We start from the raw sequence: 27026 nt of genomic DNA on the forward strand, positions 1-27026 counted from the left end.
CTTAATACTTTAAACATCCACATGAAAATAAATGCAAACATAAAATAATTTTGGTAAATACTTTGAATTTATAGTTATAAAATGTTAATAATTAACATTCAGCATATCACAAAAAAAGTTTAAAATGCTCATAAAAAGAAACAAATCTGAATTTTATACACAAAAAAAGTTTGAGAGATGTAGCTCATACAAGCTTTTTAAAACATACATCACAGAATGTGCTTCACAATTTCTAGATAACAAAACAAAACCACATATTATCATCATTTCTAATACATTATTTTAGGAAGTCTTTCATTTGAAAATCTGTCAAGCAATTTAAAGGAAGCTACACATGTTCAAGTTTGCTTCAGGGCCAACAAGAGGCCATGTCACCCCAGTCAGAAACTAAGGGTCAATCCCTTGAGAGGGACCGGCTCCGAGTCGGAATAGCATTGACACGTTTGATGGGGGGAGGGGGGGGGGGCAGAGAGCAAACTGACAAGTGGTCCTCCATAGCTCTCAGCAGCCCTGGTCTACTTGATAAGAATGCTTATAACAATAAACTTGAAAGCACATAGGCTAGCTTTGCTCAAGATACTTGTGCAAGCAGATAGATGTTAACATTTTAATTTCTCAAAATTGCAAGTAAAACATACTGTGTGAGCAAGGATGCACAATAATTGCAACAAATGTACAGAAAAATGTAGAACACATTAATTTTAAATCATCTGGAATGAAGAGGTGATTTTTTCTTTTAAATTTTCTTGCTTGTAGTGAAAATTAAAAAATTTAACATCTAATGAGTAGCAGTAATTGATGCAGAAAAAATATCAAGCACTTTCACCAATTAAAAAAATTTGAATTGAATAAAATTAAAATATTTATGAATTGCAAATGTACAAAAAACTAGCATCTTAATACCAACATTATGGTTTAATATTCTCAAAATTTATATTTAAAAAAACAAAAAGTAGAATAAGGATTTTGAGTATGATGTATGATTTCATAAAAACAGGAAGTGATAAAGGCTGTTAATTCATAGACCAAGGTATAATATAATCAACAAGCTTTTGAAAATTGAACTCACACTCATAGATTAAAGATATATTTTAACAAAAAAATAATAGTAAATAAAGTCAAAATTATATAAATTTGTATTTTAACAAACATGAAATATGTTTAAGACCATAAAAGACTTTAAAAAAAAAAAATTAACTGATGTAAAGAGCTTTTTTTTTTTTTTTTTGCTCCATACTTTGATCAGTATTAACTTGCCAAAAATTACAACAAGATTGAAAATTCAGAAACAGAATAATTCATTTTCATACAAATTAAAAAATATGAGATTCAAACAATTTTCAAAACAATAACTGTGCAAGATTATGTGAGAGCAACTGGTACATTTTATGTACAGCATGCAATTCACAGTAAACAGTAATAATAGAAAATGGACAATCCAAATACTTACCTATAACATTACAGAAACTTATATAATCTCATATATGAATTAAAATCCACATATTTGAGCATAAAATATAAATATCTAAAATATAAATAAAAAGGAAAGACTAAGAGTCTGCATCATAACAACTAATTTAGAATGCAGTTGATACAATGCAATGAGATTCAACATTAAATGCACCAGAAATTTTTTTCCCCAATGAAACAAATTTACCTTATTCAATTAACAGCCTTCTTAAAAATATATTTTTGTTTTTTATTTCCAGACCCACATTTAATTTTTGAATTTGAAATATTCATCATTCTTTTCTGTTAACCGATCAGTGGCATATCCTTTTTTTTTTGGAGAGTGGAGTTAGCACCATGAAGCAATTTTTTTAGAGATACCACTCAGTGAAAATAGAAAACAATTTATGCATTTCATTTGAAACTGCTCAAAGATTGAAATTTTTTGTTGAAGAATACATTTTAAAATAAGAGTAAAGAACGTAAGGATTTTTTTTTTGAAACACACAGTTTTTCTTCTTTGCTGCTTACTCCAAGGTCAGCTGCAGCATTAGAGCACCTGGCAAAAGGTTCTTGGAGATCCCCCGTCCTCCAATTTTTTTTAAATAAAAACATATCATATTTTAAATGAATCTTTTGTTTTCACAAACTCATTATTGCAGAAAAAACATTCAATATAACAATATTTGAGTTATTATTAAGTATTTCTTATTAAAAAAATATCCAAAGCACATTTTTAAGAGGATCACATTTTAGATTTAATGTCTTCTTCAACTCTTTCCCTCATTTTGCATCGGAGTACTTCCACTGATTTTCAAAACCGAGTCCAACTATCAATGATAGCGTAAATGATAACTCTCCTGAAACATTTCAATTTCCCTAACAAAATCTGGAGGAGGGGGGAGGCATTTGTCCCTTTCCATCCTTCCCTTAAAAATGCCAACTGTAACCGAAAGAAAATAATCTAAACAATGGCGACCCCAGTTTTTAGCAATTATTGTGTCTGTTGAAAATCAAATAATAAAAATCAATAGGCAATGTGGCTGAAATTATATAAAACATAAGCCAGTTAGCTGCTAGAATGAGAATTGTAATGATTGTATTATATTCGACATAGTATAGTTGAATAGAATACAATCTAGTACTCACATCCAATCTGCAATTTACGTCCTGCAGATGTAAAGCCATTATTAGAGGTAGACTAGAAATAATGATAAAGTATTGCAAATATCACATAAAAAAGTTTTGTGAAAAACAATTTTTTTTTTTCGAATTCCCTTGCCAAAGTAAAAATTATGATTAATTATTTTACCAGATATATCCCAGAAACAATAATTGTAAAGCAATCCTTTTACCACTGTTGTACATAAAAACGTAAAATGATTCTCCTGAAAAAAATATAAGCAAAAAAGTGAAACTCAGGTTTTGTAAATAATATTTTTGTCAGCAATCTAAACTAGATGAACAATCAACTAAATTGGATGTAGATTTTAAAAACTACATTAAATGCATGAAGGGTAGATGCAGGATAACTGAAGTTCATTAAAACAAACAGCTATACAAAATAGAAGTGCTTTTTAAGAAGGCTCTTAATTAGAATTTTAAGCTAAAATATAAGAAATATTCAAAAGCTTACAAACCGACAGACTAGAGAATAAATACATTGCCACAAAATAACACTAAAAATAAACTAACACACAACATATGCACACAAATAAAAAAGACAAAAAAAAAAGAGAATATTTTAAAAAATCCTACTGTATAACAAGATTTGATATCAAAAGTAAAATAAATATAATACTTATTACCTAGCAAAGCACCACTCATACCATTTTGACATATACATTTCAGAAATTGGATAATCGATTAGTATTACTTTTCAACATAATACCGAACAGAATGAGCAATAGTTATTCAGCATCAAGGCAGAAATCGATATCCACCAGAATGCGAAACATTCCAGCTATCATCCGAATCGTAGTCATCATCGATGGGGGCTGATTTTTCGACTCCACTCTCTTCCTTTAGGAGTTTCTTATTTTCAATGACTTTCTTACCTCCACAGCTTTGAGAAGAATTCTGAACATTGCTCTGATTCTGATTTTTCTGCTTCGTACTGCTTCCAGATCGATCGAATAATCCGGAAGAAAAAAAGCTGTGTTTGCTTGGATTGGGTTGTGTTACATTTTTCACATTTTCTTTCTTCTTCAAAGCACTAAAAATGTTATTAAAGAAAAGGAATTCCTTCAGTAGATGCATCTTAGCATATATTCATGGCATGAAATTTTTATATTTATGGTATTGTTTGAAAATAAAAGGAAAAAAAAATGCAATTTGAGCAATTAGTGAAACTCACACACTAGATTTGAAATATTTACTTGCTTCTGATCACCCTGACAGCTGATTGGTGTTCATGTACGCCTGCCAGGCATCCCAGTTTTTTGACAAAATCCTGGTGTGCCGACCTGTTTACTTCACGCCGCAGTTAAAGATAAATTTGACAATAGATGACCAAAGAAGTCTAAAGATAATTAACTGTGAAGGAACATTTAATTATCTCTTCAACCCTTTCCCTCATTTTGCATTAAGTACTTCCACTGATTTTCAAAACCTAGTCCAATTGTCCATGATAGCATTAAAAAAAAAAAAACTCTCCTGAATTCTTTAAGTTTCCCTAAAAATATTTGGGTGGGGGGGGGGGGGTATTTGTCCTTTTGCATTCTCCACCTTGGAAATGCCACTGTAACTGATAGAAAATAAATAATCTAAGCAATAGTATCCTTAGTTTAGAGCAATAATTGGGTCTGCTGAATATCCAGTAATAAAAATTAACAGGCAATGTGGCTAAAATTATATAAAATACAAGCCAGTTTATAACAACACAAGCAAATTAATAACTATTAGCTGCTAGCATGAGAATTGAAAGGATTTTATTATATCTGACATACATGTATTACAGTTGAATAAAGAATACATTCCAGTACCCGTCTAATCTACAATCTACGCCGACAACCTGCAGATCAGAGGCGTGCACAGAGCTTCAGTAATAGGGGTACCACTATACCAGTAAACCTGGTTATTTAGATTTGGTTATACTAGAGGGAAATGTTTCAGGGATGCTTCCCCCATCCATTCTTTTGAATTGAAACTTTTAAAAATGCAATTATTATCTTTGATTATGTTGGAAAGCTCTATCTCAGAAATTGTAGTCCTTACTATGCAATTTTAGACAGTGGCGTAGCTAGACCCGACTTTCGGGGGGGGGGGGGTTACTTCTTTTACACACATATATATATATATATATATATATATATATATATATATATATATATATATATATATATACAGGCGCGGATCCACGGGAGGGGAACTGGGGGAACGTTCCCCCTCCAAAATCCCAAGTGTACCTAAAAATTTTCAAAAGAGAGTACGGGAAAATAATTCCGTTTTTCAAAACTTGAACTATAAGAAAGGCGCCAGTAAAAGTAAATTTCAAAAGCGGATCAAAAAAGAGGAACTGCTGGAATGTCCCCCCCCCACACACACACTTTAGAACGTGAACTAAGGCACCAGGAAAAGCAATTAGGCAACAACAGAAACGGATCCATGGAGGGAACTGGGGGAACCTTCTCCTCCCCTCAAAACCCCCATATATACCTAAAAATTTTCACAATAGAGTAGAAAAAATCTTCTGTTTTATAGAACTTAAACTCGAGGAAAAGCTCCAGAAAATTCGATCAAACAATAGCAGAGGCGGATCCCTGGAAGGGAACTGGGGGAACGTTCCCCTTCCTTTAAATTCTCATGTGTACTTAAAAATTTTCACAATGTATTACAGCGAAGTTCTCCAGTTATATAGAACTTTAGCTTGAAGAAAGGCGCAAGAAAAAGATAGGAGAGAATTGCAAAAGCAGATCTAAAGAGGAGAACTGGGGAATGTTCCCCTCTTCCCTGCATAAAAATAAATAAATAAATAAAGACAAACCTGTTTAAACTGTTTTTTGCATTTATTTGGTGAAGGATTGATCATTATATTTAAAGCTACTGCAATTCAGTGGCGCTATTAGAGGTGGAGGCTGGAGGGGGGGGGGGGACACAGGGCGACAGGATCCGTGATCCCCCAGAAGGCCGAGTAGAATGTTTTTGTAAAACATTTCCTATAATTAAAGAGAACAATAGAACGTACCTTGGAAACAGTCGCCTTTTTTAGTCGGTCTAAAAATAAGAAAGTCTTCATAATGTCGGAAGTCCGCTTCCTCTGCCAATACCTTTAAAGCGCATCTCAAATCTTGTTTTCAGGACTTCAATTTTGAAAATTTTAAAGGGGAGAACTACCTAACACCTCGCATTCTAATAACTTCGAGAATCGTTTAAAATTGCTTTTTTGGAGCTTCAATTTTTAAAAATTGCCAAACCCCTGACGTTACCAAATATGGTCTACAGTCATTTTTTTAAGATGTCGATAGCGAAAAATTTCCGGACAAGGGTCCAAATGCTCCTGTAGAAAATCTGAACATTAAAAAATTAAGGTTTTGAAAAATTTAATGGGGAAAGTGTTTAAATCCTTTACCACAGAATATTGCTCAAAAACTTCGTTTTCTAGGACTTCAATTTCGAAACATTTTTTGGGAAAAGCCCCAGAACCGTACTGCTCGAAGTATTGTCAAAGTTAGTCTGTAACTGCGTTTTTGGAAATTCAATTTCAGAAAATTTAGCGGTGGGATTTTCGATTTAAATCTATTTTACAAAAAAATGGATGCAGCCCCCCAAAAAAATCCCATCTCTGACCCTATTGTCAATAAATATCGCCTATAATTGTGTTTTTAAAACTTTAATTTCCGCAGGCGGCCCCCAAACCTTTCTTTTTCGTAACATCACCAGAGGCCGTCTAAAACTGCGACCTAAAGACTAGAATTTCAACTTTTTTTTTCAACAACCGCCCTATCAGATAGTGAAAATTTTAAAAGTGCACCCTCTATAAAACTTTTGTGGTTGAACCACTGGTGCAAATATTATTTCCTTTAAGCACATACAAATAGAAAAATGAACAAACTTTTAAAACTAATTATTTAAGAATTGTACTTTTAGAATTTGTAATGAATACATTTTTTTCATAAGAGGCATTAAGAAGCAGTAGATACGTTGTAAAACTCAATATTTATGGTTATTTTTTAATGAGTAATTTCATATAACTCCCCCACCCCCATAAACATACTTGCTAGAAAAGTTCCCCTCCCAAATCCATAGTCTGGATCCGCCCCTATATATATATATATATATATATATATATATATATATATATATATATATATATATATATATATATATATATATATATATACATACATATGATCGCTTGGAATTTTTTCCTTTTCTTCTTTTTTTTTCTTTCTCTTCTCTCTTCTTTTTCTCTTTTTTTTTTTGAGACTAACGTTTCGGGGGGGGGGGGGGTTTGTCCCCAAACCCCCCCCCCCTTAGCTATGCCCCTGATTTTAGATGATCTTTGATGATGTAGGGAAGAGAGATTCAGGGCTCTCCCCTGGAAAGTTTTCGAAATTTAGCTATTAAAACAAGATTAAAAGTAGCTACTAAAACAAAGTTTTTAGAGCATCTTTGGTAATGTTAAAAAAATCATAGTTTCAAAACATCTTTCATACTACCTTTAATAATGTAAAATAAAAGGATAAACTTCAAGGACTTCCCTCTTTTTGCTATGTCCCTATCTTCTTTTTTGTGTCAATTATTGATATTAATATTGTGGAAACCTATTCCCGAGTTTTTCTTCTCCAAAACCATTTGAGTGCTTTCGTTTTAAATAGTAAAATTTTCTATTTCCAGCCTGATATTTTTATTTGTTTGAAACAGGAATGTTTGCAATCTCAGTAAAATTATTTTTAACATTTTTGACAGATGTGGTACCTTTTAGTGATACTGGAGTGACTCTCGCCAAGGGTGCAACAAGAAGAAGGGCCATAATTTGCCAAGATTATTTCGAAAAAATATCATGAGTTTAAAGTAAATTACTTTAATTAGTTTTTTAATGAAAATTAGCTACAATAGAGCTAGAAGGATAAAAGAGGCAATTCCTAATGCCACCCCCACCCCCCCCTGCTCCTCAAAATAAAAAAAGAAAAATTTTGCATGCACGACGCATTTCCTGGGTCTTTTTAATACGCGTCTGCACTGGATTGTCTCCCCTGCTCTTGCCAGAAACATTTAAGATAGTATTAAGTTTTGGCTTAAATTTCATAAATTTTCTGAGTGAGTCCTCAAAAACTCCTCCTCTAACATTCTAGAAGGTATATTTAAGGCTAAAAAAAACATTAGCGCTTCAATTTCGAAAAGTTTCCAGAGGGGAACTTGAATCTCTCCTCCCTCTAAACATCACCTGAAATCATCTAAAACTGCGTCTTTCGAACTGTAATTTCAAAAAATAGGGAGAGAGGAGGTAGAACCCCCCCCCCCATAGTCTCCTCTCTCTAAAATAGTCAAAGATGATCTACAACAGCGTTTTTAGAAATTCAATTGCAGAATTTTTCAGGGGAGGGAACCCGAACCTCTCATTCCCCAAGACCTATATTATCAAACAACGTCTAAAACTGTATTTCTACAACTACAATTTTGACTTTTATGAGGGAGAAATCTCTGGATCCCCTTACTTCTATGTGAATATTTTACTTACGAATATTTCATAATAAATTGCTACATGCAGGCCGAGGACTGCTGATGGCCTTTGAAAAAAGTGAGAAAGGTAACAAATTTGAAAACAAAGGCGACTAAAAGGTGAAAAAAAAGGTAACTAAAAGGTGACCAAAAGCAATTTGTTAAGAACTCAAAAAACAGAAAAGGAATATCTCTTTTTACTGACTTTTACCAAAATAGCCTATATGCTTTTTGTAAAGATTACTACGGTTTCACTTTCAATAGATGTTTTAATTTTTTTTCCATTTTCTTAGTTTCTTCTTCACAATCCTTTCTTTTTTGCTCTTCTTTTTGCTTCTGTTTCAATTCCAAATCCTTTTTCCTTTTACATTCCTCCATGTGTGTTGTGTAATTTGCGTGTGCTTGTTGTGCACATTTAATCATTTCTGGACCAATTGGTAAAGAAAGCAAATGAGGATATTCTTTTTACAGCATCTTTAACTATAAGTATGCTGTTTAAAAATCTTTCAGTCCTTGCTGTCTTATTTTCACCAAAAAGATGCTTTGAAATGGAAAATAGTCTATCAATGTCAGCATTACCATGTGATAATGCAAGTGAAGCTTTTATCACCTTAGAATCATTGGGAAACTTTAGAACATTGGAAGTTGAGTCCTTTTTTTGAAATGTGCTGCTGCCAGTAGATATCAATAATTTTGTTTTTGGATGCTTCATCATCTTTTTCCAGCTGCAAAAGTTTCCATTCATCTTGCAACCTATCGAGTGGAACATTAAAAGGCATGATTTTGGTAATCTTTAATCCTTACAGCTTCTAGATTAACTTCTCTCTTTTGGATCCAAAAATTTGAAACTTTTCAGTAACCCGTTTGATATGCATTTTTTTTCTATTACATACTTGCATGCAGTCACACAATGCTTTTAACACCTCTTAAAGACATAACCTTTTCATTTTCTTTCAGTTTTGACAGTTCATCTGTCACCTATCCACTAACAACGAGATCTTCAAGAGGTAGTCTGTTACCAACTGCAAATAGTTTATCCGTGTCTACGTTTGAAAAATCAACTTTCTTTATGACAGAGGCTTTTATAACTCGAGCCATAAAAGTTTGAACAATGGTCTCTATTTCTTGGTACAATTTGTGTATCATAGGCGCTTGGCATTGAAAGCATTTCGCGAACTGCATAAACAAATCAGCAGATGAAAAGATAAAATGCAGCTCAGCTTTTATAGAAGGTCTTTTTAAAACATTTGCCTCAGCTTTATAGGACCTGCATTGCATAGCTGAATTCTTTTTCAAAGGCACATGTTTATAAAAAATTTTTGAAAAAAAAAATAGAACCGACTTTAAAATTGCTCTAAAAAGTGAAAAATAATTTTATTCTTTAAACACCATCGATAATACTTTTAAACATAATTTTTGAAGTTGGCGCAAAAACGATCGATAAAATCATTCACAGCCATAACTCAACTACAAGTATAAATTTTACCAGGTCCAGTTTCTTCCCCTACTAGCAAAATTTCTTGCATCAACCTTGTCAGATCTTGATATTATACTGACGGCGTCAATATTGACGCGTTTCATACTGCATAAAGCTTGCATAAAGATTAAAAAGCAATATTACAATAACAACACTTATGCAACATTGCATTCATCTTAAAATATCAATATTGATATTACCTTACAATAACAACATTGCATACATGTTGACGCCGTCAAGATGATATTGATTTCATGCTGTCGCCGTCAAGGTAATTAGTACACAATGGAACAGGTGGACCTTCGTTGATACTTGCGCATGCGCACAGTTCTTTCTACCCAGCGTCCTTCGCTTTGCTGGCACATCTTTCTCCTTCGACCTCTGATTCAGTCGGTTCAGAGAAGCTGCACGTGGCGTTGCATTTCTTTAGGCTTCGTTAAGTTGGTTGCTTAGTTATTAGTGTGGAATCGTATTGTTTTAGGAATAACTTATTAGGAATGACTGATAACTGCATTTGTTTATTAATATAGTACTAAACAAGTCATATCGCAGACGATGTGCGATCAATGTTAAAAATGGCCGAAAATAACTTTTTCCGTCCCTAGACTTTGAAACAAAGGACATGAAGCCCAGATTTTCGTATTATCACTTCATTCTCATGAGTAAGATTCTATTGAGTAAGAATTTTCTTGCATGTCAACCTTTATGCAATACTGAGGCAAGATATTTTGCTTACTGGGTCACTACCACATGCATTACGCATTGATGACAGCATATTTGAGTAACGATATGACTGTTTCGTTCCTAACTTTGGATGATTTTTTGATAAAAATATGAACGAAGCATGGTTACAATGGATTTTACTTTTTGTTTTTGCGCCAACTTCAAAAATTATGTTTAAAAGTATTATCGATGGTGTTTAAAGAATAAAATTATTTTTCACTTTTTAGAGCAATTTTAAAGTCGGTTCTATTTTTTTTTTTCAAAAATTTTTTATTTCATTCTTTTTAGTGTAAATGTAGATATTTCAGTAAAAGTAAGAAGTTACCTTGTAAGAAGTTCGGCTCTATATCACTGTATTGCTTTAGAAAAGCCTTTATTCAAAATTATCATTACAATTACTATTAATGTTACTGTTATATGGCACCAAACTTTTATAACAATGAGTTTCATATTGTCGCGTAGATGAAGATAGGACAATGTGAAAGCCAAATGAAGCGAATACTCGTTAGTCTCAACTCGAGATCTTTATTCAGAACCACGAATGAACGTTACATCTCCTTATATACAACTTGAGAAAGTGCTGGAACTTTCCAGACTTGGAAAGATACAGAAATTAATAGAACATTCGAGAAAATGCGGGAAACAGTAGAAACAAAATTTTAGTAAAATTCACTTTATCCTAGTCGGGATTTGAACCCAGGTCGATCGTGTGGGAGGCGAGAATTCTACCACTGAGCCAACGTTATCCATGAATGAAAGTGCGAACTTCGCTACAATATCATTTTAATTGCATAAAATTTACTGTTTTTTTGCTCATAACTTTTTTTCTAAAGAACAAATCCCAGTAAGCAAAATATCTTGCCTCAGTATTGCATAAAGGTTGACATGCAAGAAAAATCATCTTGCATTAATACTGCCTCAATGTTGTTATGTTACTCCCTTTATGCTGTCAGCAGGCTGCCACAATATTGACTGACAAGGTGTATGCAGCATAATATCAGGAAAATATCAAGGTAGGCTGCTTTTGTAACATTGCATACGTATTGATATGACAGGATAATATCAATATGTTGTCATGACAGCATGAAATCAAGGTCTATGCAAGATGATCTTGCTTTTGTAATCTTGCATACGTATTGATATGACAGGATAATATCAAGATGTTGTCATGACAGCATGAAATCAAGGTCTAGACAAGATGATCTTGCTTTTGTAATATTGCATACGTATTGATATGACAGGAAAATGTCAGGATACATTGACATGACAGTATGAAATCAGCACGTTTGCAAGGTGTTTTATCTATTTATTTATTTGTATTATTTTCACTTCAAACTCGAGAATTAAAGTTCATTCTTTAATTATTTCTGTTATTCTTCAAGATAGTTTTCTAGTCTGAGAATATTTTCTTAAAGCTGACATCTGATTGGAAATTCATATAAAGATATTAATAGTACTCGCAATTTAATTTAAAAAATGTAAGTTTCTTCGTTTTGCGTAATACTTGACTTATTTTTTAAATTCTTGCTTCTAATTGTATCATAAAGACATAAAATGCCTATTTAGGAATAATTGCGGAAGTTTTTATAGCACATTTAAGAGTAAAGGTAGCAAAATAATAAATAAATAAATATATAAATAAATACAATAAAGAACATTTTCAAATGGATGTCAGCATTGAAAATATCCCATGGACAAAACATATGAATTTATCTCAAAGAATAACATAAATAACCATTGAATAAAATTAATCTTACTCGTGAGATTGAAGTGATAATACGAAATTCTGGGCTTCATGTTCTTTGTTATTTTCGGCCATTTCTAACATTGATCGCACATCGTCTGCAATGAAAATGGTCTATAGAATTCTATAAAAAAATTCTTTAGAAATACCTATATAGAGTCTTATAGAATTATGGCCCAATTTTCTATAGGCCGTTTTCTATAGAATTCTATAGAGAAAAATTCTATAGGTTTCTATAAAATTAGTTCTATAGAATTCTGTATACTTCTTATAGAATTCTATAGAGTTATTTTTATAGAATTCTATAGAGCTGCCCTATAGAAAATTGGGCCATAATTCTATAAAACTCTATACAGGTATTTCTTATAGAGTATCTATAGATCTTCTTATAGAGCCTATATAGATCTTCCTATACAGCCCGAGTAGCATCAACTCATCGGCCGATCATCGGCCGTTCATCGAAATCCGATCAAACTTTGATCGGTCGATGATCGGCCGATGATCGGATTCCGATGAGTTTTCATCGGAAATTGCTCCAATATGTCTCATCGGCAATAGTAGAATCCGATCATCGGTATCCGATGAGTTTTGCTCCCTATACCGATGAGATTTGGAGCAATATACGAGCAGTGTTTTTCCGAGGCGATGAATTTTGGATGAAAATACGATGAGATTTGGAGCAATATACGAGCAGTGCTGTTCCGAGGCAATGAATTTTGGATGAAAATACGATGAGATTTGGACCATTATACGGGCAGTGCTGTTCCGAGGCGATGAATTTAGGATGAAAATACGATGAGAAGTAATAACAACCGCGATATAGGGACAAGCAGGAGGAAAAAAAATGAACAGTGGGAAGATGGGTCCGCCATCTTGGATGATCACGTGACACTTCCGCCATCTTTAAAACTTTCAGAAGGGGTATTTTCGGATGACGTCATTTGGGACAATTATTTAATATACTTTAATAACTTGTTTAGTTAATTTCTAATTTAACAACTTTTGATGAACGTGATTCATGAGCTCAATCTAATTTGCTTTAGCCGGGAATCGAACCCTAGACCTCTGGAATACGATATTCATACGCTAACCACTAAACAAGCAACGCTCTCCACAAGGAGGAAAATAATGTATTAAATGAAAAATCATTTGTGGCGCCATCTATCGGGGGGCAAGGCCATGACAGATTTCTGAACGGAAAGTGAGAATTTTATTCAGTGAATATACTTGTGGCGCCAGCTAGTGAAGAGTCGGAGTCGATCATTTTGCTCGCAAACCGAGTCGGAGTCGGTAATTTTGGGAGTTAAATTGAACAGAATGGAATTGTTTTGGAGATAGAGAGAAATCATTCAAGAGTCGGAGTCTCATTTTGTTCGCAATTCCAGTGAGGTAATCGGGGTTGGAATCGTGGAGTTAAAGTTGAATTGATTTTGCAGCAAATCGGAGTAAACCTTTCCAAAATCCAGGAATCGGATTCGGAGTCAAAGTCTCAGTCATTTTTCCTCCGATTCTCAACCCTGAATGTTGATCCGTATAGCCTTACGTTTGATCAATAGTCGGATATTCGAATAATAAAACTTATCCTATTTTAACAGTTGGGAGATTTCCAAAAATTTTAGATTGGGAAAACTTTTATCGGAAAATTTAAACGACCTACTTTTTTTAAGATGAAATGTAACTCGGCAAATTTTCATCGCAAAATTTGATCGTTACGATCTCTTTTTCGGATGAAATGAAGCTCGGCAAATTTTCATCGAAAAATTTGATCATTAAGATCTCTTTTTCCGATGAAAGGTAGCTCAGCAAATTTTCATCGGAAAATTTGATCGTTACGATCTCTTTTTCGGATGAAATTTCGCTCGGCAAATTTTCATCGGAAAATTTGATCGTTACGATCTCTTTTTCCGATGAAATGCAGATCGGCAAATTTTCATCGGAAAATTTGATCGTTACGATCTCTTTTTCCGATGAAATGTAGCTAGGCAAACTTTCATCGGAAAATTTGATCGTTACGATCTCTTTTTCCGATGAAATGTAGCTAGGCAAATTTTCATCGGAAAATTTGATCGTTACGATCTCTTTTTCCGATGAAATGCAGCTCCTCAAATTTTCATCGGGAAATTTGATCGTAAGGATATAGTTTTCCGATAAAAAACAGCTCATCGAAAACCGTTCTCGGATTCTGATCGCAACGATATCAGCGTGCATTACGCGATGAGTTTAGGAGGAGTCGATGATCGGCCGAGCAAAATCCGATGAGTTGATGCTACCTGGGAGCCTCTAGATCCTATTAAGAGTCTCATAAAACACAATGACAATGCTTTACATATTTAATATACGTTTGACAAAACTAAATTATGCCTAAAAATATGAGGTGCAGCAATTTATTACAACGATTACACATTATTGTTAGATAAAGACACTTCATAACACTGGACAGTGGTACTATTTGGGAGTGCTAATTAAATATTAAAACCCCTATCACTATAAAAAAAACAATGTTAACACGTCCAAATTTCGGTTATTGTTACTTACATATAAATTTATAACGCAAAAATCACTAGTAAATTAATGTCATTACTCAGTCATGAGCTTTATTTAGTAAAATCGAATGCTATTTCCGATGCATAATGAAGTTCATTCTGGATTCAAAATTCAAGTCTTGTTTTATAACTACTATTTATAAGTTTTTTCATTCCCAATTTGTTTAATATAACAATAAAAATACAAATATAACAAAACAACACAAAAATAATACATACTTTTAACGAATTCGGCAAGGTTATCAGCCATTTTTATCGCAAAACGCTTAGAGGATCGCACGTGCAAGATGGACGCTATCGCCGGCGCCGTTCGGGGCAGAAAAGGGAAAACAGACTGGCGCATGCGCAAAGAGATTGAGAGAAATGCTTCTGGCAAACTCTCGCGACAAAATACGGAGTTGCATCTTGGAACTTTGATTATTTTATTTACTAAACCTTGACAAGAATTTTTACGAATTCTCACATTTTTAGAATTAATTTCAATGTTTAGAAGTTTTATTATTACTATAAAATAACTTAAACATTGTAAATAATAAATAATTTTTAATGTTTATGAGTATATTTTTTTATTTAATTAAGTTTGATTTTTGTCATCGGAATTATGACAAAATGCAACAGTATTATTGTTAAAGACCATACTACAATCCGCCCTTGTAATAAAAAATATGACCTTAACAAATAATTAATTGTTAAAACAATTATTCTTAAAATTAAATAGATTAATTAGGAATTAAACCATTTCATTTTAGGGATTAAACTTCCTAATTAATTAGGGCTTTTTAGGCTTCCTAAACTAGAAGTATTATATAAACACTAATAAAAACTATAATTGTAAACAAAATGAACGAATTCTCAACTTTTTACAAAATTCTACAGTAAAGGAAGTTTTCTGAACAAATTCTATAGAATTTTATAGAATTTATTATGTATAGAAACCTTTATGCTCAAATTCTATAGCAGTTTCTATAGAACTTTATAGAAGAAATTCTCTATAGAAACTTCATTCTCAAGTTCTATATGGATATCTATAGAATTATATAGAAATAATTTCTATAGGAACTTTCTTATAGACTTCTATATAATTTTCTATAGAATTCTATTAAGCTCTATCAACCATTTTCGTAAGGGATGACTTGTTTAGTACTATATTAATAAACAAATGCAAATATCAGTTATTCATAAGTTATTCCTAAAACAATACTATTCCACACTAATAACTAAGCAACCAACTTAACGAAGCCTAAAAAATGCAAAGCCACGTGCAACTCCTGAATCAATGTGCCAGCAATGCGAGGGACGCTGGGTAGAAAGAACTAGTGCGCATGCGCAAGTATCGACGAAGGTCCGCCTGCTCTATTGTGTACTAATTACCTTGACGGCGACAGCATGAAATCAATATCATCTTGACGGCGTCAACATGTATGCAATGTTGTTATTTTAAAGTAATATCAATATTGATATTTTAAGATGAATGCAATGTTGCATACGTGTTGTTATAGTAATATTGCTTTTTAATCTTTATGCAAGCTTTATGCAGTATGAAACACGTCAATATTGACGCCGTCAGTATAATATCAAGATCTGTCAAGGTTGATGCAAGAAATTTTGCTAGTAGGGATATGGTCAAACAAAGTAATGGGACCTAAGTTGAGCCATCCCCTATCCATTAAAAAAAGAATCATCAAAATCGGTTCAGTAGGTGAGACGCTATGAGTGGACAAACAAAAAAAAAAAACATACATACGGTATGAACTGATAACCGCCTCCTTTTTGAAGTCGGTTTAAAAAAAATAATACTGAAGAGCATCCCACTGTTCCAGTAGTCTGTTTGCTGCAGGTCCAAGAGTAAGCCAATGGGTAGTTGTGTGTTTCAGGAACTTGTGATGAGGTGTATTTAGTTGAGCTTGCACTTCTTCGAAGTCCTTCTAACGGGAAGGCCAACCATCAAAATAGCTATAAGTACTAAGAAGAAGTTCAGATGCAATGCTTTGACATACGCATTATGCATTGTATGAATACTGCAAGTACCAATATTTATTAGGCTTTTTTCTCGTGTCTCAAGGATAACAGTGTCAAACAACCTAAAAACCTTTTTATTAACATAAGGACCATCCAAAGGAAAGCATGAGACATTTATTCATGGATAATTACTCTCGGTAAGTGCTTCACATAGCTTCTCAATCGAAATTTCACCAACTGCCTTGCCCAAGAAGAAAGTTTTGAGATGCCTTGTTGTGATGCAACATTGGCTTTCAGACCAATATTTTGTTGTTCGTTGCAGTTCTTTTTTGTCTTTGACATAGGTAGTTTCATCAAAGCTCAAAGTATAATAGGATAAACATACTTCTTTTAACATACATTCCCGAAAATAAGGAGCAAGTCCATCTGTAGGAGGGATAGAAAGACTGGTTCTGCTCATAGGGTGCAATTGCAAGCGATAAAAAAATTCCCCGATTTCCCGATAGCATAGCTATTTTTCTTAAACAACAAGGTGGGGGAGGGGGGCATATTTAAGGCTATTTTTTTAATTAACTTCACTGTTAAAGCTACCATTCAGATACTTTTCAAAGATTTAATTATTTAAAAAAAAAAATTCCTAAGACGCATTTTAAAAAAGGTGAGAAAGGTGACAAAAGTTGCAAAAGGTGACTAAAAGTAACCAAATTTTCAAAAGGAGACTAAAGGTGAGAAAGGTGACTGACTCCTCGGCCTGTACATGTTATTTTCATTAATGAATTTCGATGAAACGGTGAGGGGGGGAAAGGCGCCATCCTTAGAGATCACCGGGGATGCTATAGACTCCATAGGCATGTCACCGAGCACCTTAAATTTTCACATGAGCATCTTTATTTTTCTTTAATTTAAGCCTAATGTTCTTTGATATTTTTTGCTAAGTGTTAAAATGTTATGAACTTCATTCCTGTAAAAAGCGGCTAAAAATCAATTTGAAGGGTGTTAAAAAGAGTTCCCATTCAAGTTTAGAACCTGAATTGATTTCAAGAAACATAGCCGTGCAGCAGCGTTTCATTTCAAACATTTTTTTAAATCATAACATAAATGAAATGCGTATACAAGGAAAAATGATGAAAGCTGAGTGTGTGATGTGGAAGCTGAAGCTGGTTTGTAGAAGCTGCCTTGCCTGTCAGCAACAGCCACCTCATTCTCATTTCAGCCGCCTGCACGTTACAGCAAAACATTATGGCATTCCGGACTTTTAATCTCTTCTTTTTACTTCCTTTTACAAAAAAGGAAGTATTGTATTCGCGAAAAAATTTTCACTCAAAAATAGTCCTTAATTTCTATTTTACGCACCCCCGGATGAATAATGAGGTTTTTTTCGACTCGACCACACGTGGATAAGTGCCTAAGAACGTATAGACATGCAAAATATCCATTTTGACGATTCCCGAGTTAATTACAACAAGTTTTCTTGTGACCTCTGTATGTACTTATGTGTATGTCGCATAACTCAAGAACGGTATGTCCTAGAAAGCTGAAATTTGGTACGTAGACTCCTAGTGGGATCTAGTTGTGCATCTCCCCGTTTGGTTGCATTCGAGTGTTTCTAAAGGGATCTTTTGCCCCTTTTTGGGAAGAAATCATTGTTAATATCGATGTACACTCAAGTGGTGTTATAATTTGGTGGACACTTGGAGATATATCGCCAGTCTTTTGGTCGCCAAGTTTTGTCGCCAATTATTTTTAATTAAAATCTGATTTCAATTTGGCCACTGTTGGTGATATTTAGAGAGTAAACTATTAAATCACATTGAAATTGCCAGTAATGGGGAAATGACATTAAATTGGGGTAAAAGGAAGTCATGTGATGCACACATCAGCTAATGGGGGTACCATGGTACCCCTGGTGACCCCCATGCGCACGCCTCTGCTGCAGATCTAGGATAATTTGTCCTTTATAACATTGGCATGACAAATTAATATTGGATTGCTTTGTGAAGATTTTTTCAGCGAGATTAAAACCAAAAATGACTTTCTAAAAAAGTCTCAGCCAATAAAAAGTACATGTAAATATTGATCAAATTTTTATTTCTCAGTCAAAGTATTTCTTCTTAGTTAAGTAACTTATGAATATCAACATGTGAGAAGTAAACTGTTTAAATTTATCTGCTTGTGTCACTTATAACTACCCCAGATTTAGTAATTAGTAGCTATTCTGATGTCCCAGTTGAACATTTCAGAATCTGGCAAGCCTATGCATGTAGCAAAAAAAATTGTACCCAATCAGTTATTTATCGTTTTCACTTAATTTATAATTTGTACAATGTTTGTAATAACAGTTATCCTAAATTCACACATGAGGCAGGGAGAAGCAAAGGGATGTAAGTGGACTTTTTTAAATTTCGAGTAAAAACTTTTAAAAGTAAAGTCCTAGGTAGGTTTTCATTGATTTTTTTTTCTAAATCATGCTATATAGCAGCACCTACCAGAGCTACTAGTACAGTCGGACCCCAATTTAACAAATTTAACCTCTACTTAACGAATTTTGCAATTTTTTCTCCCCCCCCCCCGACTAATATGAAGGCAAAACCCCCTATTTACCCAATAATAAACCCTGAATTAACGAATTACTTTAACAGCCGAAAAAAAAAGATTTTTTATTAATTTGAGTTAGGAAATATTGGATTGTTTTCCAAATGTTACTATATCCATATTATCTAAAGTAGAAAAAGACTTTTCTTGGAATCAGCAATTTTTGATGGGCAAGGGGGCAACCGACGAATATTGATTGTGATGCAGAAAAGCGATAAAGAAACTCTCATTAAAACTGTTACTTTTTTCAAATGCTTTACATGGCCTGGAAACTAAAAACATATCTCATGCAGCAGGCTGCAAATGATACAGTATTTTCTGCTCTCCATAAAGTCGAAAGAGAACTATTTTGAGTCAAGTATAAAGGAAATTGTCAAACATCTATTACTCAGTAGTTTAATATTTCAAATTATCTAATGAGTAATAAGTCATGAAATGCTAAATAAAAAGTGTACACTGTGTAATTATAGATACTTTTGCACAGTTGCTTCTTTGGGGTTTCAGATAAGGTAAGTGCAGTTTTTTAACTTTTTTTTACACCCAGATATTATGAATAACCCTGATTTAATGTATGAAAGTTTTGGCCCCAATGAATTCCTAAAATTGGGGTCTGATTGTACTATCGCTTGCCCAAAGACAGAGGAGTTCACCTACCATTTGTACTGGTTATCTCCATTTTTTTTTTTTTTTTAATTTTGTCACTTACACCCCTTTGCTTCTCACTGCCTCACATGGCATTCCCATTTGACCAAGAAGAGGAAGGCATATTTTTTTCCAGTAAATAAGAAAAACATGAGGGATAACAACAATGGTTCCTCAGCCCATCTACCCACACTCTTTACTAACTAAAGTTTAAATTTTCAAGTCAGAATATTAGTGTTGAAAGTTTGTAACAAAACTATAACTTTAGACTTTTAAGTGCAGTACAATCATCTTGAAAATCTTGACTTATAAAATCCTCTAAACTGGGCTAATTTTTCCGAGTTTTTAATATTTTTCAAACCGAATTATTTTTAACTAATTGATGTATTTTAACAAAGTCTTTAGATAGGAAATTGCTAGAATTTGATAATCTCTGCACATTGCCTCTTATATATATAAAAAGGTTTTATTCATAAAAAAAAAAAAAAAAAAAAAAAATCAACCAATATTAACTATTTTTGACCAGTTAAAAAAATAGCGAGGCAAAAATCACTGTACTTTAGTTTCATTTGATTAGTTTAAATGATATTTTTCACAGCTAATTCAAGTTTTCTATTCAAGTATTAATAGGGATTGTTAAAAAAATCATACTGCTAAATTTTTTTAAAAAAGGTTGTTAGGTTTTTTATTTCATTTGCTTCATTTTGATAACATTACTGTTTTCATAGATTGTTCAGTTTTTTGTTTCCTGAAAGTTATTAAAAAAAAAAAAAATTAAAACTAGGTTTTATTTATTTATTTCTTTCTTTAAATAAATTAATAATGTTAGATTATTAATTTATTTAAAGAAAGAAATAAATAAATAAAACAAAAAGATGGAAAAAATCCAAAATCCAGATGAGATGAACTTCCGGTGTCCTGATTTTCGAGGTTGAATCGCACACAAAACTATAGATAAGGGAAACATAACCCGGCAGCATTGTAATGCTGTGGTTAGGATTTGCATAGCCTTCACATTGCTGCCAGGTTAGGTTTGCCCCAGCTACAGTGGTTGCTTACTTTACAGAGAAAATAACATTTTAAAAATATGCTACTTGTTGAAGAAGAATTCACTCAGGTTTTCAAATAAACTTATAACTTTTCAGGAACACTGTATAAACTGTTTTCTTATTTTTAAGACCTTAAAATTCAATACATGCATTAAATTCAAAAAAAGCTTTAATAGTTCATTAATAGTTCATAAAAAGCTTGAATATTCATTGCATATTTTAGAACATTTTTCAGAAGGCTACATTCTAAAGTAAATATTAAAAGATTTTTTCAATACCTGTTTTTTTTATTTGAGGAATTAAAATTAGAAATACTATTTACATTAAATTAGAAAATGTTTACTTAAATAGAATAATTACTAGAATCCATTTTTTTGTAGGAATGCCGTAACTTGCTCAATACTACTTCATTCGGCAAAAACTAAAGAAACAAAAGATTTTTTGATTGTTTTTTCAAAAAAAAAAAAAAAAGATTTCTTCTGTTATTTTTCATTTTAAAGCAATTTTGGATTTCCAATTTTAAAGTCAATTCAATGTTATTTTTTTTCAAACATTTTCTTTTTACTTATACATTGCAATACATAGCATTACAAAATGGAGATCCATTTGCTAAGTTGGTTAGAGTGTTGTGCTAATACTACTGTAAAGGTTACGAGTTCAAAACCTCCGTGGGATTTGAACACACGACGATCACACAGCACTCGGTCAGAGAGTAGTGCTAATACTGAGAAGGTCACGAGTTTGAATCTCCCACGGGCTGAAAAATATCGCTTTAATAATTTATTTTTCTCAGCTGAATTTTAATCTGAATTTTTATGAATGTATAATCTTAGCTCATAGGGGGAATGATTCTAAACCAGTTGTGTTGTTGCATTGAAATCGGATTTTTTTTTCACTGCTATTAGTGAAAAATAAACACACAAGTTACACTTTTCCTATTATTCAAAAAATTACTTAAAAACCAGGTGTACGAGTGGAAAAAAAAACAGTAAAAACTGTTCTGGCAAAATACATTTTCTGTCAATTTTTACCAAAATGACAAAAACATATTCTATAATTATTTGTGATTGACCGCAGCCAGCAGTTTATTTTTAGTAACTTTTATCTTTAATATGATAATAGTACTCTTATTATTAAACTTATATTATACAATGCGTTATTGAAACAATCTAAATGTGAAGTTTACTGTTTTATTAATTATTAATATTTTGAACATTTAATACTTTGAATGCAGAACATAAGAAAGCGGAAAGTTCATAACATTAAAATTACTCACTGTTTTTGGTTGAAATTATAACTAACAAATAACAAATTCTTATCTTTTAGTTAAATTTTAACAGAGAAGAGTTATGCTTAATAAAAATTGGAAGAATAAAATATGTGAATGATATGTTTAACAGAAATATAAATTTAAAAAAGTAAAACTCATATTCTTTGTTAATGAAAATTACACATAAAATAGTTCTAGTGGATTCCTATTCAACTGAATTCTGTACATCAAACAAATTTTATGTTTTTTGACATTATCTATTGATGTTATCTATTTCTAACCTTTTTCAATTTTTTCCCCAGTATTATTTTAGATTGATTGAGTTATCAAATAAATATTAATGAAATACATAATAGAGTTTCCATTGTCTGTTTTGATTTAAGTCTCAATTGGTTTATGCAAAAAAATATTTTTTTCTGTAGTACATTTTTAAAACCCAGCCACATTTTCAGTTTTTGCCATTGTCCTAACAAAATGAACAACCTTTATTAAAATTGAAGATATTCATAAGTAAAATTTCTGCATACAGTCCATTCGCGATAACTTGAAGTCTGATAACTCGAATATTACTATAACTCGAAGTTTTTGTCAAGTCCCGACCCCTTTGTGTTTAATTCCATGCTATTTATTCTCAATATCTTGAAGATAACTTCCTATAACTTGATGTTTTTTCAAAGATGACTCAAAATTTATTTCGAAAGAACAAAAAAAAAAAAAAAGAAAGGAACAAGTGACTACGACAGAAAAATTAATTCACCTTCACTTGCAATTCCTGCACAATAGAAATCTAAAGCAAGACGAGCACCTGTTGAAACAATGTGCAATAAAGGAGTTACACATGTGGAAATGAGTTAGTTTTTCTCTTGTTGTACTGTACTGTTTACATTTGACATATTGTTGGACTAAAAATTCGCTTTTAAGCTATCAAGTCAACTGATTGTATCTTTATTCAAAGACTGACCTAAAAGTTAAGACGCGTTCCCCTTCATTCCTTAGTTCGATCATTTGCTAATAAGTTACTGAGAGACAGAGTGAGTTTTCTCTACTATTCAAGATGTCTAAGCAAGTACTCTCTCAATGATATTAAAAGAAAAAGAGAAACTTCTAAAGCAGTAGAACCCATGAATCCGAATTTGGAACGAATGAAGATGTACACCTTTCCTGAAGTAGAATCAGCACTATTCAAGTGGCTCTAGCAGTATTGAAACCAAACTCATGCCTTTGATATTTTTTCTCAATATTTTTGATTAAACTGTGCATATTGTGCTTAAAAATTTTTAAGTTTGTAATTACGTCTGTTATATGTACATAATAAGATATTCGATGGTTTTTAACATTATAATGTCGGAAACCGAAACTAGCCATAAGTCGAACTTCTGATAAGTCGAAGTTTTTCGTTGGTCCCTTTAGATTCGAGTTACTGCGAATTGACTGTACATAGCAAAACCCTAGGTTACTGTTTTAAGCTCTTCAAACCCCAAGATAATCTTGAAATCAGGAAAATTACTTTAACAGAGTCACAGCATTTGGAATAATTTACTGAAAGCAGTTGTTACTTGCAATGGGGTGAATAGTTTTAAGAGAGCTCTTGAGCTTCCTTGGGGAATGATAAACTGACTAGCACCAGTCTAGCTGGGCACAGAGCCTATTGCTGGTAGATGTATTTGTACTTGCATTTCAATTATCAGGAACAAAAAAAAAATTAAGTTTCACCAGTGGTTAGAAATAGCGCACTACAAGTAGCGACGCTACTGTAGTAGCTACATTTTTTAGTAGTTTGTAGTGTAGCGCACTACTTTTGAAAAAAAGTAGAGTAGCTAGTAGTTCGCTACAACAAAAATAGTTTGTAGCGATTTCTGAAAATTACTTTTAAATAAAGTTTCAAAAAAAAAAAAGAGTTTTACTATTTGACAGGTGCAAGTCTTGCACGAGTAAAACTTGAATTAATGAGGTTCATAAGACTGAAAAATACGAGCTATCAGACATATTTTGACGCCATATATTTTATCTATTAGACGCCATTTGTGTGTTTGGCATCGAAATGTTCACATTTCCCCAATATTTGCCTTCAGTAGAGTATAGTGATGTGGATCGGGTAAATACCCAGAGGGTAGGAAAATATTTTTTGGGTATTTACCCGGGTATTTACCCAAAGCCTGGGTAAATACCCAAAAACTGTGCATTTTACAAAAAAATGCAAAAAGTGAGTCTGAATTTTTTTTTAAAATCTAAATATGAAATAATTGGAAAAACTGATACATACATATGTATTACACAGTTTATAATATTTTTTATTTGAAAACTTGATGAAATTATGAAAGAAACATATTGTGAACCAAAGAATCTCTCTTTTCAATGTCATAATTGAAGAAGTATAAGCAATTCAATGATGAACTCAGGGTTTCAAAATCACAATCTAGGTTAGTCATATCCAAAATGAAAAAAAAAAAAAAAAGGAAGCATGAGGGATGCGTGGAAGAATTAACTGAGAAGTTATTAAGACAACGATGTTATTTATTTATTTGTTTTATTGCTGTTTAAGTGATAACGTGCAAATATAGAGACAGTTTTCACATTAATAAGCAAAAAAAAAAATATTGTTTTCTGTTGCCTTGCTCATTTGCATTTGCTCCCCGGTACTTCATGATGAAAATGTATTCGAACTATTTTTAATGCACGCAATTAGTCATGTCGGGTGGGAAGGTAAATATTTTTTTGGGTATTTAACCGAAGGCAGGGTAAATTACAAAGTAGTAATTGCGTAGAGTACCCTTAGTAATTGCGAATTTTGCCAAAAAAAAACTTTAGGTAGTATCAAAAGGTGATGATTTTCTTTTTAAAACATAAACTGTAAAATGAAAATTTAAAAATATAAAAATTTATATATTATAATTTCTTTAATTAAAGGCGTAATGAAATCTTATCAAAAAACTGTCAGAATTTAGAATGAACTATTCTAAAACTTAAATAGGACGGCAGGATAATTTAATTTTTTATGGGGTAAAGCAAAGGGATTTAAGTTTAATTTTGTCACATAGATGACGCTAGCACAACTTTTCATCTTTGATTTTTCATAATATCATGCTACTAGTTAGTTTTGGCTTTGAGTTGTAATCAGTTTGTCCAAAGCCTCCTAAATACTAAATGCCTATCACATTTGTTTAAAAGTGATCCTCCACCGGTACACAAACAACGCTACTACCTGACGGCAATACATGGATGGTTTTGCTATGACGATGGATCCAAACTATTAAAATCAAATCGTTAATTGGTTAATTTTAAAATTTAAATTTAGAAGCTAACTAATTGTTTTCTCCACTTTCAATTTCTAATGCTTTCGATCTTCGATAGTTGGCAGTAGCCAGAAGACCGAAAATATGCTTACTGGGATCATTTTGCTCTATGATGTTAAAAGGAAGAACGCGATAGGTATTTAGTATTTAGGAGGCGTTAGTTTGTCACTCACTTTGTATTTGTATTGGTAAAACTTTAAATTTTGCTTTGAAAAGTGAAAAACAAAAAAGAAAGATGGGGACATTGATTAGGCATATCCAACACATTTGATGTGAATATCATACTAGATGGCTAAGTTGTTTCACACAATAATTCTTTAAATATGTGATCAAAATACAATCTTTGGGCAAAAATTTATTGTTTTGTATATGGTTGGTTATATATATACATAGTGGAATAGACAGAAAAGTATTTTAGTTGAATATAAATTTTTGAAATAAATACCCGGGTAAATACCCATTTTGGGTATTTACCCCGGTATATACCCTGGGTATTTACCCCGGTATATACCCTGGGTATTTACCCCTAAAAATAAATACCCAGGTATTTTACATCACTAGTAGAGCATGGCTTAGAAAGAAAAGAATAAGCAATAACTGCCCAATTTATTAATCTAAAGAAGTTTTTTGATTTTTTTTCGTTTAATCTTCAAACAGTGTGTATGTGTATGCTATTTATTTATTTTTTTTTAAAGTAGCGAAGTAGCGACTACTTTTCAAAAGTAGTTTGTAGTTGCTACATTTTGAAAAAAGTAGTTGTAGTTAACTACATTTGCAATAAAGTAGTTGTAGTTCGCTACAAAAAAAAGTAGTTTTTCCAACCACTGAGTTTGACAATATATAAATTATAGAAAGTTGCTATCATTTATTAATTAAAACGTTGCTTTCTTTATAAATTAAGCTTAAGTAAATGAGTTCAAGTCTAAAACTGAACATAAAATAAAAAAGGATTCAGCACAACGTTTTCTGTTTCTCCATAATTTGCGTTCTGATATAAACATGCATGCATCTTTGTTGACAGAAATGATTGACAGAATAAGAAAAACTTCAACCATACCAAGCTTGATTCTGTGCTGCAGAAGGTTCACTCTGCCAATCAGGACTTTGAGGAGAATCATGTAGAAGTGGAGTATCACTTTTGTCTGGATCTGTATTCCTACAAAAAGTTTGAAAAAATAAATATATACTGGCGAAAAAAAGAATCCCAACACCAAGAAAAAATTATTGTAGAGTAATGAAATTGGGACAATGCATTTGTGTAGTTAACATGTTTAATTGATTACATTTTCAAGATCACAGGTTACTTTGAACTCAAGAAAATGCATTTCAAATGTAAAATGCTGTTACATTAATAGCTGGTGTAATTTCTAATGCAAACTTTCAAGCATGCATGCATTGCGTCATACAGGTGTTAAATTTCACTTTGTTATATGGAGTAATTTGCTTGTTGAATTTGTTACGTCAATACTGGGACAGTCAGTGCTGGTCATGGATGATGATGGAAATGTCGTCCAATGATATCCTATACGTGCTCAATTGGAGACAGATCTGGTGATCTCGCAGGCCAAGGTAACAAGTCAACACTCTGTAGAGCACGTTATATTTCAACAGCAGTGTGACAG

General features: G+C 32.5%; 1 protein-coding gene across 1 annotated transcript in view; it reads right to left on the reverse strand.

Moving 5' to 3' along the window:
* Positions 1-1783: 1783 nt before the first annotated feature.
* LOC129226518 (uncharacterized) overlaps positions 1784-27026 on the reverse strand; it is a 35096-nt gene continuing 9853 nt past the window's right edge. Inside the window, exons 3-4 of the mRNA XM_054861129.1 lie at positions 26462-26560; positions 1784-3664 (exon numbers count right to left, since the gene is read on the reverse strand). Of these exons, the coding sequence (XP_054717104.1) occupies positions 3370-3664; positions 26462-26560 (394 nt within the window). The 3' untranslated portion in view covers positions 1784-3369. The remainder of the gene's footprint in view (positions 3665-26461; positions 26561-27026) is intronic.

The sequence above is a fragment of the Uloborus diversus genome, chromosome 1, assembly GCF_026930045.1.
Source record: "Uloborus diversus isolate 005 chromosome 1, Udiv.v.3.1, whole genome shotgun sequence".
NCBI lineage: Eukaryota > Metazoa > Arthropoda > Arachnida > Araneae > Uloboridae > Uloborus > Uloborus diversus.